Here is a 14,093-nt window from a genome sequence, read left to right on the forward strand (position 1 = left end):
AGGAGTTGATCATCACTACTCTAATATCATCACATTGATACTCTCCACACTCACAGTAACATATACAACAATGAATGGCCCAGCAAGACACACACACACAGTATGGCAATCTCCTTCTGCAGATGATTACCATAACATGATCCAGTATTGGGGTCCAGTAATGGGATCCAGTAATGTGATTCAGTATTGTGGTCCAGTAATGGATCCAGTATTGTGATTCAGTATTGGGGTCCAGTAATGGGATCCAGTAATGTGATCCAGTAATGGGGTCCAGTAATGGGATCCAGTAATGTGATTCAGTATTGTGGTCCAGTAATGGGATCCAGTATTGTGATTCAGTATTGGGGTCCAGTAATGGGATCCAGTATTGTGATTCAGTATTGGGGTCCAGTAATGGGATCCAGTAATGGGATCCAGTATTGTGATCCAGTAATGGGATCCAGTATTGTGATCCAGTAATGGGATCCAGTAGTGTGATCCAGTAATGTGATCCAGTATTGTGATCCAGTGGAAGCAGTGCAGAGTGATCCAGTATTGTGATCCAGTGGAAGTGCTGAGTGATCCAGTATTATGATCCAGTGGAAGCAAAGCTGAGTGATCCAGTATTGTGATCTAGTGGAAGAGGTGCGGAGTGATCCAGTATTGTGATCTAGTGTAGGAGGTGCTGAGTGATCCAGTATTGTGATCCAGTATTGTGATCCAGTGGATGAGGTGCTAAGTGATCCAGTATTGTGATCTAGTGGAGGAGGTGCTGAGTGATCCAGTATTGTGATCCAGTGGAGGTGCTGAGTGATCCAGTATTGTGATCTAGTGGAGGAGGTGCTAAGTGATCCAGTATTGTGATCCAGTGGAGGTGCTGAGTGATCCAGTATTGTGATCTCGTGGTGGAGGTGCTGTGTGATCCAGTATTGTGATCCAGTGGAGGTGCTGAGTGATCCAGTATTGTGATCTAGTGGAGGAGGTGCTGAGTGATCCAGTATTGTGATCTAGTGGAGGAGGTGCTGAGTGATCCAGCATTGTAATCCAGGTGATGACCTTATCTGCCACCATTCAAAACATATTTCATTATATCAACATGACAAACCCATTTCCCTGTAGCATGATGATGAAACAGTGCCCTTACACACTAACTGTATTCATCATGCTTCACGTCAAGGTTTGGTATACAGATCATTTCCCCACATTTCCAATTTGATGCATCCATTTATCCATTTGAAGGGATGAGGGTGGTGAGACAGCTAACCAGTTGAAGGGATGAGGGTGGTGAGACAGCTATCCATTTGAAGGGATGAAGGTGATGAGACAGCTATCCATTTGAAGGGATGAGGGTGGTGAGACAGCTATCCATTTGAAGGAATGAGGGTGGTGAGACAGCGATCCATTTGAAGGGATGAGGGTGGTGAGACAGTGAACCATTTGAAGGGATGAGGGTGGTGAGACAGCTAACCAGTTGAAGGGATGAGAGTGGTGAGACAGCTATCCATTTGAAGGGATGAAGGTGATGAGACAGCTATCCATTTGAAGGGATGAGGGTGGTGAGACAGCTATCCATTTGAAGGAATGAGGGTGGTGAGACAGCGATCCATTTGAAGGGATGAGGGTGGTGAGACAGCTATCCATTTGAAGGGATGAGGGTGGTGAGACATCAAAGCATTTGAAGGGATGAGGGTGGTGAGACAGCTATCCATTTGAAGGGATGAGGGTGGTGTGACAACGAACCATTTGAAGGGATGAGGGTGGTGGGAGAGTGAACCATTTGAAGGGATGAGGGTGGTGAGACAGCGAACCATTTGAAGGGATGAGGGTGGTGAGACAGCTATCCATTTGAAGGGATGAGGGTGGTGAGACAGCTATCAATTTGAAGGGATGAGGGTGGTGAGACAGCGAACCATTTGAAGGGATGAGGGTGGTGAGACAGCTATCCATTTGAAGGGATGAGATTGGTGAGACAACGAACCATTTGAAGGGATGAGGGTGGTGAGACAACGAACCATTTGAAGGGATGAGGGTGGTGAGACAGCTATCAATTTGAAGGGATGAGGGTGGTGAGACAACGAACCATTTGAAGGGATGAGGGTGGTGAGACAGCTATCCATTTGAAGGGATGAGGGTGGTGCGAAAGCTATTCATTTGAAGGGATGAGATTGGTGAGACAACGAACCATTTGAAGGGATGAGGGTGGTGAGACAACGAACCATTTGAAGGGATGAGGGTGGTGAGACAGCTATCAATTTGAAGGGATGAGGGTGGTGAGACAGCGAACCATTTGAAGGGATGAGGGTGGTGAGACAGCGATCCATTTGAAGGGATGAGGGTGGTGAGACAGCGATCCATTTGAAGGGATGAGGGTGGTGAGACAGCGATCCATTTGAAGGGATGAGGGTAGTGAGACAGCGATCCATTTGAAGGGATGAGGGTGGTGAGACAGCGATCCATTTGAAGGGATGAGGGTGGTGAGACAGCTATCCATTTGAAGGGATGAGGGTGGTGAGACAGCGAACCATTTGAAGGGATGAGGGTGGTGAGACAGCGATCCATTTGAAGGGATGAGGGTGGTGAGACAGCGATCCATTTGAAGGGATGAGGGTGGTGAGACAGCGATCCATTTGAAGGGATGAGGGTGGTGAGACAGCGAACCATTTGAAGGGATGAGGGTGGTGAGACAGCGATCCATTTGAAGGGATGAGGGTGGTGAGACAGCGATCCATTTGAAGGGATGAGGGTGGTGAGACAGCGAACCATTTGAAGGGATGAGGGTGGTGAGACAGCGATCCATTTGAAGGGATGAGGGTGGTGAGACAGCGATCCATTTGAAGGGATGAGGGTGGTGAGACAGCGAACCATTTGAAGGGATGAGGGTGGTGAGACAGCTATCCATTTGAAGGGATGAGGGTGGTGAGACAGGATCGCTGAGCCTTAGCTGAGTATCTGGGTTGTTCAAAATACATGTTTTTTCTCAAAATTTACATCGACTCTGAATCGCCGCCATTGTCATTTTTGGGTGTCGGTGCAGGTAGTTACAGGATTATAAACCCTTTCTACACCCTGCTTCTACACCTGCATTGCTTGCTGTTTGGGGTTTTAGGCTGGGTTTATGTACAGCACTTTGAGATATCAGCTGATGTACGAAGGGCTATATAAATAAATTTGATTTGATTTGATTTCAGAGGCCATGGTCACGCCCCATTTGGCTCCCTATTCCCTACATAGTGCACTCCTTTCAGCCGGGGCCCATTGGGCTCTAGTCAAAAGTAGTGCACTATATAGGGAATAGAGTGCCATTTGGGACGTGATACAGGAGTCCTTGGGCTGCTCAGATGAAAGCAGTACCAGCCCCTCACTCTCTTCCCCTCTCTGTTAGTCCACACTGCGGGAGCACCTGACCATGAGGCTAATCTGACGCAGCGTGTCCAAACAGACAGGAGAAACAAGTTGGTGAGCAGAAGCATGACAAACGTGCCCATACTGTCAGTGTCAATGAGTTCTGCACTTTCACCATCATAAAGCCGGTTTTTAGAGCTGGAAGGTGTCTTGGTCAGCATATTCCGGTACGGTATCCTTTGGGAACGGTTGATTTTGCCGTCTATATCGAATACAAACCAGCCACAATGTCTTATATTCTCCTCAGATTGAATGTGAAGTATGTGGATTTTTGTGATATACATGATCTGATACCGTAGGGTTTTACAGGAGACTTTTAACAGTGTTGTTTTAGAACAGATTCCACATGTAGTGAATCTCCATACTGAACCATAAGGCTGCTACAGCCCAGCTCCCTCATAAGACTCCAACTCCCAGCATTCCACATGGTCCAGTCTACTTCCTCGTCTTGAGATGAGTTGCTGTACTGCACAGTAGAGTAGAAAAACAACGTCATAAAACAGTCATATCAACTGAACAGTCACAATGATACGAAATGATTGTCCTGTTGGTTGACAGGGACAGTTCAACCTCCGCCCGCACTGGTGATTGAGAAGAACGTGCATGGTTCGGACCTTGAGAGGACACACCCAGTTCAAGGGTCTGCCCGGTCGTAAACACAGCTCCCCCTCACTGTAGCAAAGTACACACTCAATAGAGGAGAGGAGAGAGGAGAGGAAACGGTGAAGGGTCTGGGGTGCAGGAGTGTTTCCAACTTCCCATAGAGAAGAGAGTTGGAAAGGAGGGGGGGGGGGGTCCTGTCTCAACTGTGGTGCATATAGTTCCTGCAAGGTGAGTCGGGGTGGAAGGGGTGGTCGTATTTGCCCAGGGGTGCTGGGTAGTAGGTGGTGGTGTAAACGTTATTCTGGGGGAGAGAGGGGAGGGGCGAGAGGGACGAGGGGAAGAAGTTGCAGCTCTCGTCCGGGAGAAGGTTGTTCTTGTTCAGCGTCTGTGGAAGACAGAAGGAAACAGAACAGGGGGTGTTCAGTAGGTGCAACATGGGAGAAAACGTTTCTAAAGGCAGGAGGCGCTACCTGATCTCGTCCAATGAGAAAGCTCATTTTTGTTTCCAGTTCCACTTCCCTGCAACGCCCTACTGTACCACCCACTAACACTCAGGGAGAATCTCTCGCCTCCTTCTCAAAACCCATTGGTGGAGGAGGTCAAGGGGCTTTGGGTTTTGAGACGGAGGCGAGGAGAGGACACAAGGAGTATGCAATTGAGATTCTCTCCCACAGTTACATAATACTGTATCTTCACACACAGACCCGATCAATCACACAGAGATAGTATAATACATAAAACTGTATCAACAAGTAGACACGATCAATCACACACAGATGGAGTACCGATCCCTTTAGGGGGTCTCAGACAGACAAACCATGGTGGTAATCGCTGGTAACCATGGCGAAAGGCAGACACAGGAAGGACATGAGGGATGGTTTGTGTGTGTGTGTGTGTGTGTGTGTGTGTGTGTGTGTGTGTGTGAGGAGACAGCCAAAGAGCAGACGTTAGTTAATTAATTCAAGTAATGGCTCGATTAATCAAACACAGCTGTGTGAGTCTCGCCCTCCTTTCTGATAGGTTAACAGGCTAATGAACACATTAATAAAGAGTGGGAGGCAAACAGATGGTATATCACTGGGACATCACAAGGGCAGGATGGACGGACGGACGGACACTGTCTCTCTGCCATTCTACCAAAGAGCAAAATAGGCACAATCAGACAAGCAAGGACTACAATGACCTGACCATTTGAGGTCTGATATTTGGTATTTGAAGCAGACCTATGTTCAAATAATATTTACTTTCTTTCAAATTCATCATCTGTGCTTGATTGGGCTCGCCTGATGCAATGGAACCAATGGAGTAGTTCCAAAAGTGCAAACCCCACCCATCTGGCACTCCAGGCAGACTTAATGAAAAGTATTTGAAAGAAAACCAATGTTATCTATCTGAACCTGCAGGTCTGACTCTACCCTAACGGATTGTTCCATTCCCTGTGTGTAAGTGTGTGTGTGTGGGGGGGGGGGGGGGTAGAAAGAGTGGAATACTCCACCTTGAACTCCATGGGGGTGTACTTCTCGTTCTTTGGCGTCGTGTTGCCCTTATAGCTGAGGTGGTTGGGCGTGGTGGGGTGGATGACGGCTGACTCCTGGGAGGGCTTGTGGAGTCGTTGGCAGTAGGCGTAGACCAGGACCGACAGCCCCACCGCTGCAAAGAAACACAACGCTCCCGTGGCCATCAGGTGGAACAGAGAGAAGGCTGCTGGGAGGAGAGAGAAAGGGACAGAGTTTGGTATCATTGGTATTATTTACTACATCATCATTGATTTAATATGTTCCAATATGTTTGTTTTGGCAATGTAGTCTTGTTCCCTAAAAATTGTGAGTTCAAACCGGTTTTGAAGGCTAAGTGCAGCTAAGCTAGTGATCAGACCTGGTTTCAAATACTATTTGAAATCAGTTAAAAGGCCTTATCTGTGCTTAATTGAGCTTGCCTGGCTAAATGGAACATTTCTAAAAATGTGAACCCTGGTCATATAAAAGTATGAACCCTGGTCATATAAAAGTGTGAACCCTGGTCTTGGAAAGATTACAAATAGTATTTGAACCCAGGTCTACTCGCCACATTGCAATAGCTCCATAATGTTTTTGTCATGAGAGGATCCGCTCAAAAGACCAAGAATCATACTGAAATCAAAGCCTTGTTCACACTGCACGCCTTAAGACTCAAATTAGTTCTTCTAATCTGTTTTGGAATACTGACTGTCCAAACAGCAAGTTACAAGTGACCAAATCAGATTTGTGTGTGTTCAGACAGCAGTAATTTGCTGATGTTGCTATGCTAGTTGTCATAGTAACGACGGATGTGTGCGCGGTGGTGTAGCCTGATTGGTGGTGCTCGTGCTTCCTATCACTCAGAAGTTATCTAGCAAGCTAAGGTGACAACAATGCCTCCCTGTTGTTTTGAATGTTCAAATTCATAGAGGGAGAACACTTTTTTTTAAACCTCAAAGGATAACATGATCCAACTTTCAAAACTAATCCTTTTCGGCTAGCCACAGCCGTCAGCTAGCTAGCCACAGCCGTCTGCTTGCTAGCCACAGCCGTCAGCTAGTTAGCCACAACCGTCAGCTAGCTAGCCACAGCCGTCAGCCAGCTAGCCACAGCCGTCTGCTTGCTAGCCACAGCCGTCAGCCAGCTAGCCACAGCCGTCAGCTAGCTAGCTGTTTAGCTTTCTAGCACATTCAGTAAATTGTTCTTAAATTAACAAGCTAATTAGCTTCCACATGGTCTTGTCAAAACTGTCAACCCACTAGTTAGTAAGCAACAATATTTACCAAATAAATCAAATTTGACCGTTCAGACAGAAGTTGCACAGCCAGGAATCAGATTCGCATCTGATGTAGGTGGTTTGAAATATGGCTTGAAATATTTGATTCCATGTACTTTTTGGCTGTTCAGACTGCAGGAAAAATAACAGATTTGGACCGGATATGGAAAAAAATTGAATTTGAATCACTTCAAACTGCCAATGTGAACAAGGCTTTATTCAATCAGATCCGCTTTAGCCTACATCCACATAGCGGTTGTTTTGGCAGTGTCAGAGTTGGAACTGCGTTAGAGCTGTCAGACCCACAAGCGGCTCCTGGCATCATTCCTAAAGCAGACATTGCCATTGGCTGAACGGTGTCGCATTAAGAGAAATCCCTTGCAGCCTTGTTTAGAAGTTTTAACACTGGAATGTGAGATGTAATCTACACCTTGATTAGGCTGATAGAAATCCTCATTATATTTGTTTAATGATTTTTTATTTGAGAGCAATTATTTCTATACATTCTACACTTTGTCATTGTGAACTTGTAATGCGAGTGGGACGGGGTGTGGCTTCTGGACAATGATCAACAGCAGCTACTCCCTGATTTGACAGCTCCAACACAGTTACACCTCCGACACCGCCAAAATATCAGCTGCTCCCTGATTTGACAGCTCCAACACAGTTACACCTCCGACACCTCCAAAATATCAGCTGCTCCCTGATTTGACAGCTCCAACACAGTTACACCTCCGACACCGCCAAAATATCAGCTGCGGGTATTTGCTATCGCCCGTTAACACTTGATCTGATTGAATCTAGGCCTAAAGCTTTTAGGAATGATAGCATTGTGTGGAATCAGGGTGGCGATGGTTCGTTTGTGATTCAACGGGAGTGGGAAGGGCATAAAACAAGTGGAGAGGGGGGAAAAAGGGGGTGGCGAGAGTCACGCTCCATGTCCTTGGGGTCCCTGTAACCCCCCACTGGGATGGGGGAGGGGAATCTCGTAAGTCACTTACCCCCACAGCGCTGATCGTTATCCTGTCCAGGCAGAACGACTGCGGAGAAACATAGAGAGAGAAAGATAGAAGAAGAGGAAAGACATAGGGAGGAACCGAGAGAGAAACAGACTGTTACTGCAATGCACAATTCAACCAGCCAATAGAGTCAAAGCTCCCCACAATCACAGAGTATCACTTTCTGCAGCAAAACCAACCAAGCACTGCTCATAAAGTGATGGTCAGCTGGCTATTTAGCAGTGTGTTCAAAATGTTGGGGACTGACCTGGCACCTCGGGGGGCTGGCAGGGCCTGCTCGCGGTGGCATTGCCCTGACACAGGCTGGGGTCTGCCTCCCGTTCCCCACACTCCCTGCTGCGATGCTGCAGCCCCTCCTCGTCACACTCCCCCCACTCTGACCACGGCAGCCGGCCACCTGGAGGAACAGCAGATGAGGAGTGGAGGGGGTTGGAGGAGAGGGTGGACGGAGACAAGAGAGGATGATGAGTTGTGGTACCACTATAAGTCAAAGCCACAGTGAACTCAGCATAGCAGCTACATAACCTTAACATCCTTTAAATTAAATGACTTACTTTGAATGCTGAACATTTTTAAAACAATATTTGTATGAACGAATGCTGCAAATATGTGTACCTGTGCAGGATATGATTGAATGTTGTGTATCTGTGTATGACTGAGTGCTGCATATCTTTCATCTGTGAATCTGTTCAGTCTGCATACCTTCACAGGTGTGTGTGTTGCACAGGGCCTCTTCAGTGTGCAGGCCGATGCAGATGTCACCTCCGTTGGCGGGGGCAGGGTTGCTACAGGTACGGGTACGCTGGTAGTGCCCACCTCCACAGGTGGCGGAACAGTGAGACCATGATGCCCAGCACGACCAGGTTCCTTTCACTGGACACACACACACACACACCAAACTCTTATAGAAAATATAAACAGTTTATTTCCTGTAGTCCTTCACAGTCAGTATACAGGTTGAAAAGGGCTGATTTGGACACTGATAAGCACCTACATTGGAACACAGTGGCTGTATAGTAACATGTTATACAGCTCTGGCTCTGCGCCTCACAGCTCTGTATGGGTTTCGACTGACAGACGTTCTGAACTTGTGCACCACGCCACGCGCAACAAGAAGTTGCCCCCCATCCCTCCAGATAATTAGGCAACTTTTTCCACATTTGTTGTTGTCTGAGTAGGGGAATGCTGTAAATTACAAGGACTCGATGTATTTTGAAAGAGGATACGTTGAGAATTATAATAAATACCGCTTTAACGTCATTAAAGCTAGCCAAACACCTGTGAGTCCAAATGCGCACTTCACATTTCCATATCATAAAACTCATGTCATATAGTGTCAATGTTTATGATCACTATGTTAGTTACAAGATGACATGGTGTTATACCCTGGGTTGTCCTGAACAGAATGAGTCTGTGTTATACCCTGGGTTGTCCTGAACAGAATGAGTCTGTGTTATACCCTGGGTTGTCCTGAACAGAATGAGTCTGTGTTATACCCTGGGTTGTCCTGAACAGAATGAGTCTGTGTTATACCCTGGGTTGTCCTGAACAGAATGAGTCTGTGTTATACCCTGGGTTGTCCTGAACAGAATGAGTCTGTGTTATACCCTGGGTTGTCCTGAACAGAATGAGTCTGTGTTATACCCTGGGTTGTCCTGAACAGAATGAGTCTGTGTTATACCCTGGGTTGTCCTGAACAGAATGAGTCTGTGTTAGTTACATTGTCAACATGTTCCGTGGTCCACACAGCAGAATACATTCATGACCAGTAGTGGGAAAAGTACCCAATTGTCATACTTGAGTAAAAATATCGATACCTTCAAAGAAAACGAAGTAAAAGTGAAAGTCACCCAGTAAAATACTTCTTGAGTAAAAGTCTTAAATGTACTTAAGTATCAGAAGTAAATGTAATCGCAAAAAATATAAGTCGGAAGTTTACATACACTTAGGTTGGAGTCCACTACACTCCACTCCACAAATTTCTTGTAAAAAAACTATAGTTTTGGCAAGTTGGTTAGGGCATCTACTTTGTGCATGACACAAATAATTATTCCAACAATTGCTTACAGACAGATTATTTCACTTATAATTCACTGTATCACAATTCCAGTGGGTCAGAAGTTTACACACACTAAGTTGACTGTGCCTTTAAACAGCTTGGAAATTCCAGAAAAGAATGTCATGGCTTTAGAAGCTTCTGATAGGCTAATTGACATAATTTGAGTCAATTGGAGGTGTACCTGTGGATGTATTTCAAGGCCTACCTTCAAACTCAGTGCCTCTTTCTTTGACATCATGGGAAAATCAAACGAAATCAGCCAAGACCTCAGAAAAAAAATTGTAGACCTCCACAAGTCTGGTTCATCCTTGTCTGGTTCATCCAAATGCCTGAAGGTACAAATCTGTACGTATAAACTTATAAAGTATAAACACCATGGGACCACGCAGTCGTCATACCGCTCAGGAAGGAGACACGTTCTGTCTCCTAGAGATGAACGTACTTTGGTGCGAAAAGTGCAAATCAATCCCAGATCAATAGCAAAGGACCTTGTGAAGATGCTGGAGGAAACAGGTACAAAAGTATCTATATCCACAGTAAAACGAGTCCTATATCGACATAACCCGAAAGGCCGCTCAGCAAGGAAGAAGCCACTGCTCCAAAAAAGCCATAAAAAAGCCAGACTACGGTTTGCAACTGCACATTGGGACAAAGATCGAACTTTTTGGAGAAATGTCCTCTGGTCTGATGAAACAAAAATAGAACTGTTTGGCCATAATAACCGTTGTTACGTTTGGAGGAAAAAGGGGGAGGCTTGCAAGCCGCAGAACACCATCCCAACCGTGAAGCACGGGGGTGGCAGCATCATGTTGTGGGGGTACACAAAATAGATGGCATCATGAGGGAGGAAAATTATGTGGATATATGGAAGCAACATCTCAAGACATCAGTCAGGAAGTTAAAGCTTGGTCGCAAATGGGTCTTCCAAATTGACAATGACCCCAAGCATACTTCCAAAAGTTATGGCTTAAGGACAACAAAGTCAAGGTATTGGAGTGGCCATCACAAAGCCCTGACCTCAATCCCAAAGAAAATTTGTGGGCAGAACTGAAAAAGCGTGTGCGAGCAAGGAGGCCTACAAACCTGACTCAGTTACACCAGCTCTGTTGGGAGGAATGGGCCAAAATTCACCCAACTTATTGTGGGAAGCTTGTGGAAGGCTACCCATGATGAAAGAAATAAAAGCTGAAATAAATAATTCTCTCTACTATTATTCTGACATTTCACATTCTTAAAATAAAGTGGTGATCCAATCTGACCTAAGACAGGGATTTTTACTAGTATTAAATGTCAGGAATTGTGAAAATCTGAGTTTAAATGTATTTGGCTAAGGTGTATGTAAACTTCCGACTTCAACTGTAGGTATCAAAAGTAAAAGTATAAATCATTTCAAATTCCTAATATTAAGCAAACCTGACAGCACGATTTTCTTTTTTTTACATTTACGGATAGCCAGGGGCACACTTCAACACTCTGACATAATTTACAAACTAAGCATTTGTGTTTAGTGAGTCTGCCAGATCAGAGGCAGTAGGGATGACCAAGGATGTTCTCTTGATAAGTGCATGAATTAGACAATTTTCCTGTTCTGCAAAGCATTCAAAATGTAACTAGTAATTTTGGGTGTTAAGGAAAATGTACGGAGTAAAAAGTACATTATTTTCTCTAGGAATGTATTGGAGTAAAAGTAATAGTTGTCAAATATATAAATAGTAAAGTACAGATATCCCAAAAAACGACTTAAGTAGTATTTGAAAGTATTTTTACTTAAGTACTTTACACCACTGATCATGACTCCATTCTATGCTCACCAAAATGATGACCTGCTTCTCTGAATTGCCTTGTGAAAACCTAATGTATTTTATCATTTAGCTAGTCATGTTGGCAGTAGAACAAGCTTTCAAATGATGCCCATCTGACCCAGATTGTGATTTATAATGGACTGTTTTTGGAATGCGAAAACAACAACAGTAATTGTGTGAAGGAGGAGATGCAGGGTTGTGTTCCAAACTAAACAACAACAGTAATTGTGTGAAGGAGGAGATGCAGGGTTGTGTTCCAAACAAAACAACAACAGTAATTGTGTGAAGGAGGAGATGCAGGGTTGTGTTCCAAACAAAACAACAACAGTAATTGTGTGAAGGAGGAGATGCAGGGTTGTGTTCCAAACAAAACAACAATGAGAGCTAAAAATAGTGCCTTATAGTTGACACCTCTTTGATTTTTTTTTGATTTTGTTATCAACAAATGCGGCAAAAAGTACAGTAAATGTAAAATGCACATAAATTGGATTCAGTCTTGTGTCAGTCAGGTGAACTGTTGTGTCCTCAACTTTAGTCATAATTTTCCCATCATCTCCAAACCTTTCCCTTTTAATTGCTGCCATGGTTTTGCATATACTTTCCATATTTCTTCTGTAAGAAACATTTCAATTTAGCCCAATCCATAAAGAGTGTAAGGGGTTAACTATTTATCCAGATACTGAGTTTTTTTTAACATGTTTTCAGCACATGAAAACAAAACATTTTATTCATCTTTATTAGACCAGTTGTTTTTCACTACAGACTTTTAAAGGCAATTTACGCTTAAGCAGCTTTTACCTCGAATGCGATCTCCGAGAACGTGGGGGAAATTGCCTTTAAAAGGCTATTGTCAACTTTGAAGGAATCCCAATCTCAGTTCTACACTGCCCATTAGGTGAATAGATCAGTACAGTATTTGAGCAGATATACAGCAGCACTGGAGTAGTCAGTGTCTTACCTGGGCAGGGCTGGGAGTTGCAGTCCTGGTACTCCACTGGGGATCCACTACAGGCACTGGAGTAGTCAGTGTCTTACCTGGGCAGGGCTGGGAGTTGTAGTCCTGGTACTCTACTGGGGATCCACTACAGGCACTGGAGTAGTCAGTGTCTTACCTGGGCAGGGCTGGGAGTTGCAGTCCTGGTACTCTACTGGGGATCCACTACAGGCACTGGAGTAGTCAGTGTCTTACCTGGGCAGGGCTGGGAGTTGTAGTCCTGGTACTCTACTGGGGATCCACTACAGGCACTGGAGTAGTCAGTGTCTTACCTGGGCAGGGCTGGGAGTTGCAGTCCTGGTACTCCACTGGGGATCCACTACAGGCACTGGGGCTGCTCTTGCCCTCGGCTGAGGCACAGGTGCGCTTGCGCGTGCGGAAGCCTTTGGAACACTCCTGGGAGCAGGTCGACCATGTCTCCCACGGCGACCACCTGGTGCCACCTGGTTGTCGGAGCAAAGGTCGACCACTACTGCCTCCTCCACTGGCCCTGACCAAGTCTTCAACCAGGGCTGAACCACAGATATACTCATACATGAGACATTACAGCACAAAAGGTGATTTACAATATTATTTTTACTTCTCAAAGTCCTAAATATGTTGTTTTCCTAATGGTATGGTAGGAGAACAGCTCTGATAAACAATGGTCTTCTGTGACCTAAAGCTTGGCAATGAAATAACAGACAATGTGCTGGTTCTAAGAGTGCAGAGGCTTCCTTCCTCATTACATGGCTGTGCAGTTAGAATCTGGGCCAAACATTCAACCGTGGGGTAAAATCTGGGTTAATCGGTTCCAGATGAACTCTTTGAAAAGTGAAAGAAAAGCAACACGTCACCTAAATTATGGAAATGACTTCAATAATGAATTGAAAGCTTTTTATTTTCTGTGTGGTTTGAAACCAGGGCAGCAGTAATATTTCATACTGCCCATGTTACTGTGAGGCCAGATGTCTCCTCTTGAGTCTAGACAGCGCCTCCGTGACACAGTGTTTAGGCCCGGTGACAGCCTGTGACATTGTGTTTAGGCCCGGTGACAGCCTGTGACATGGTGTTTAGGCCCAGTGACAGCCTGTGACATTGTTTTTAGGCCCGGTGACAGCCTGTGACATTGTGTTTAGGCCCAGTGACAGCCTGTGACATTGTGTTTAGGCCCGGTGACAGCCTGTGACATGGTGTTTAGGCCAGGTGACAGCCTGTGACATTGTGTTTAGGCCCAGTGACAGCCTGTGACATTGTGTTTAGGCCCAGTGACAGCCTGTGACATTGTGTTTAGGCCCGGTGACAGCCTGTGACATTGTGTTTAGGCCCGGTGACAGCCTGTGACATTGTGTTTAGGCCCGGGGACAGCCTGTGACATGGTGTTTAGGCCCGGTGACAGTCTGTGACATGGTGTTTAGGCCCGGTGACAGCCTGTGGCATTGTGTTTAGGCCCGGTGACAGCCTGTGACATTGTGTTTAGGCCC

At 45.4% G+C, this 14,093-nt stretch overlaps 1 protein-coding gene across 2 annotated transcripts in view; it reads right to left on the minus strand.

The window, feature by feature from the left end:
• Positions 1-3,682: 3,682 nt before the first annotated feature.
• LOC110527256 (semaphorin-5B) overlaps positions 3,683-14,093 on the minus strand; it is a 97,594-nt gene continuing 87,183 nt past the window's right edge. The window contains exons 17-22 of one of the 2 annotated variants that reach the window (XM_090239668.1): positions 12,903-13,142; positions 8,478-8,648; positions 8,023-8,172; positions 7,758-7,796; positions 5,480-5,688; positions 3,683-4,369 (exon numbers count right to left, since the gene is read on the minus strand). In XM_090239668.1, coding sequence (XP_090095794.1) covers positions 4,184-4,369; positions 5,480-5,688; positions 7,758-7,796; positions 8,023-8,172; positions 8,478-8,648; positions 12,903-13,142 — 995 coding nt within the window. In that variant the 3' untranslated portion in view covers positions 3,683-4,183. The remainder of the gene's footprint in view (positions 4,370-5,479; positions 5,689-7,757; positions 7,797-8,022; positions 8,173-8,477; positions 8,649-12,902; positions 13,143-14,093) is intronic. The other variant, XM_090239669.1, reaches the window with a different exon arrangement.

This window comes from Oncorhynchus mykiss, chromosome 7 (genome assembly GCF_057628025.1).
Source record: "Oncorhynchus mykiss isolate SJ-2025 chromosome 7, ASM5762802v1, whole genome shotgun sequence".
In the NCBI taxonomy this organism is placed as follows: Eukaryota; Metazoa; Chordata; class Actinopteri; order Salmoniformes; family Salmonidae; genus Oncorhynchus; species Oncorhynchus mykiss.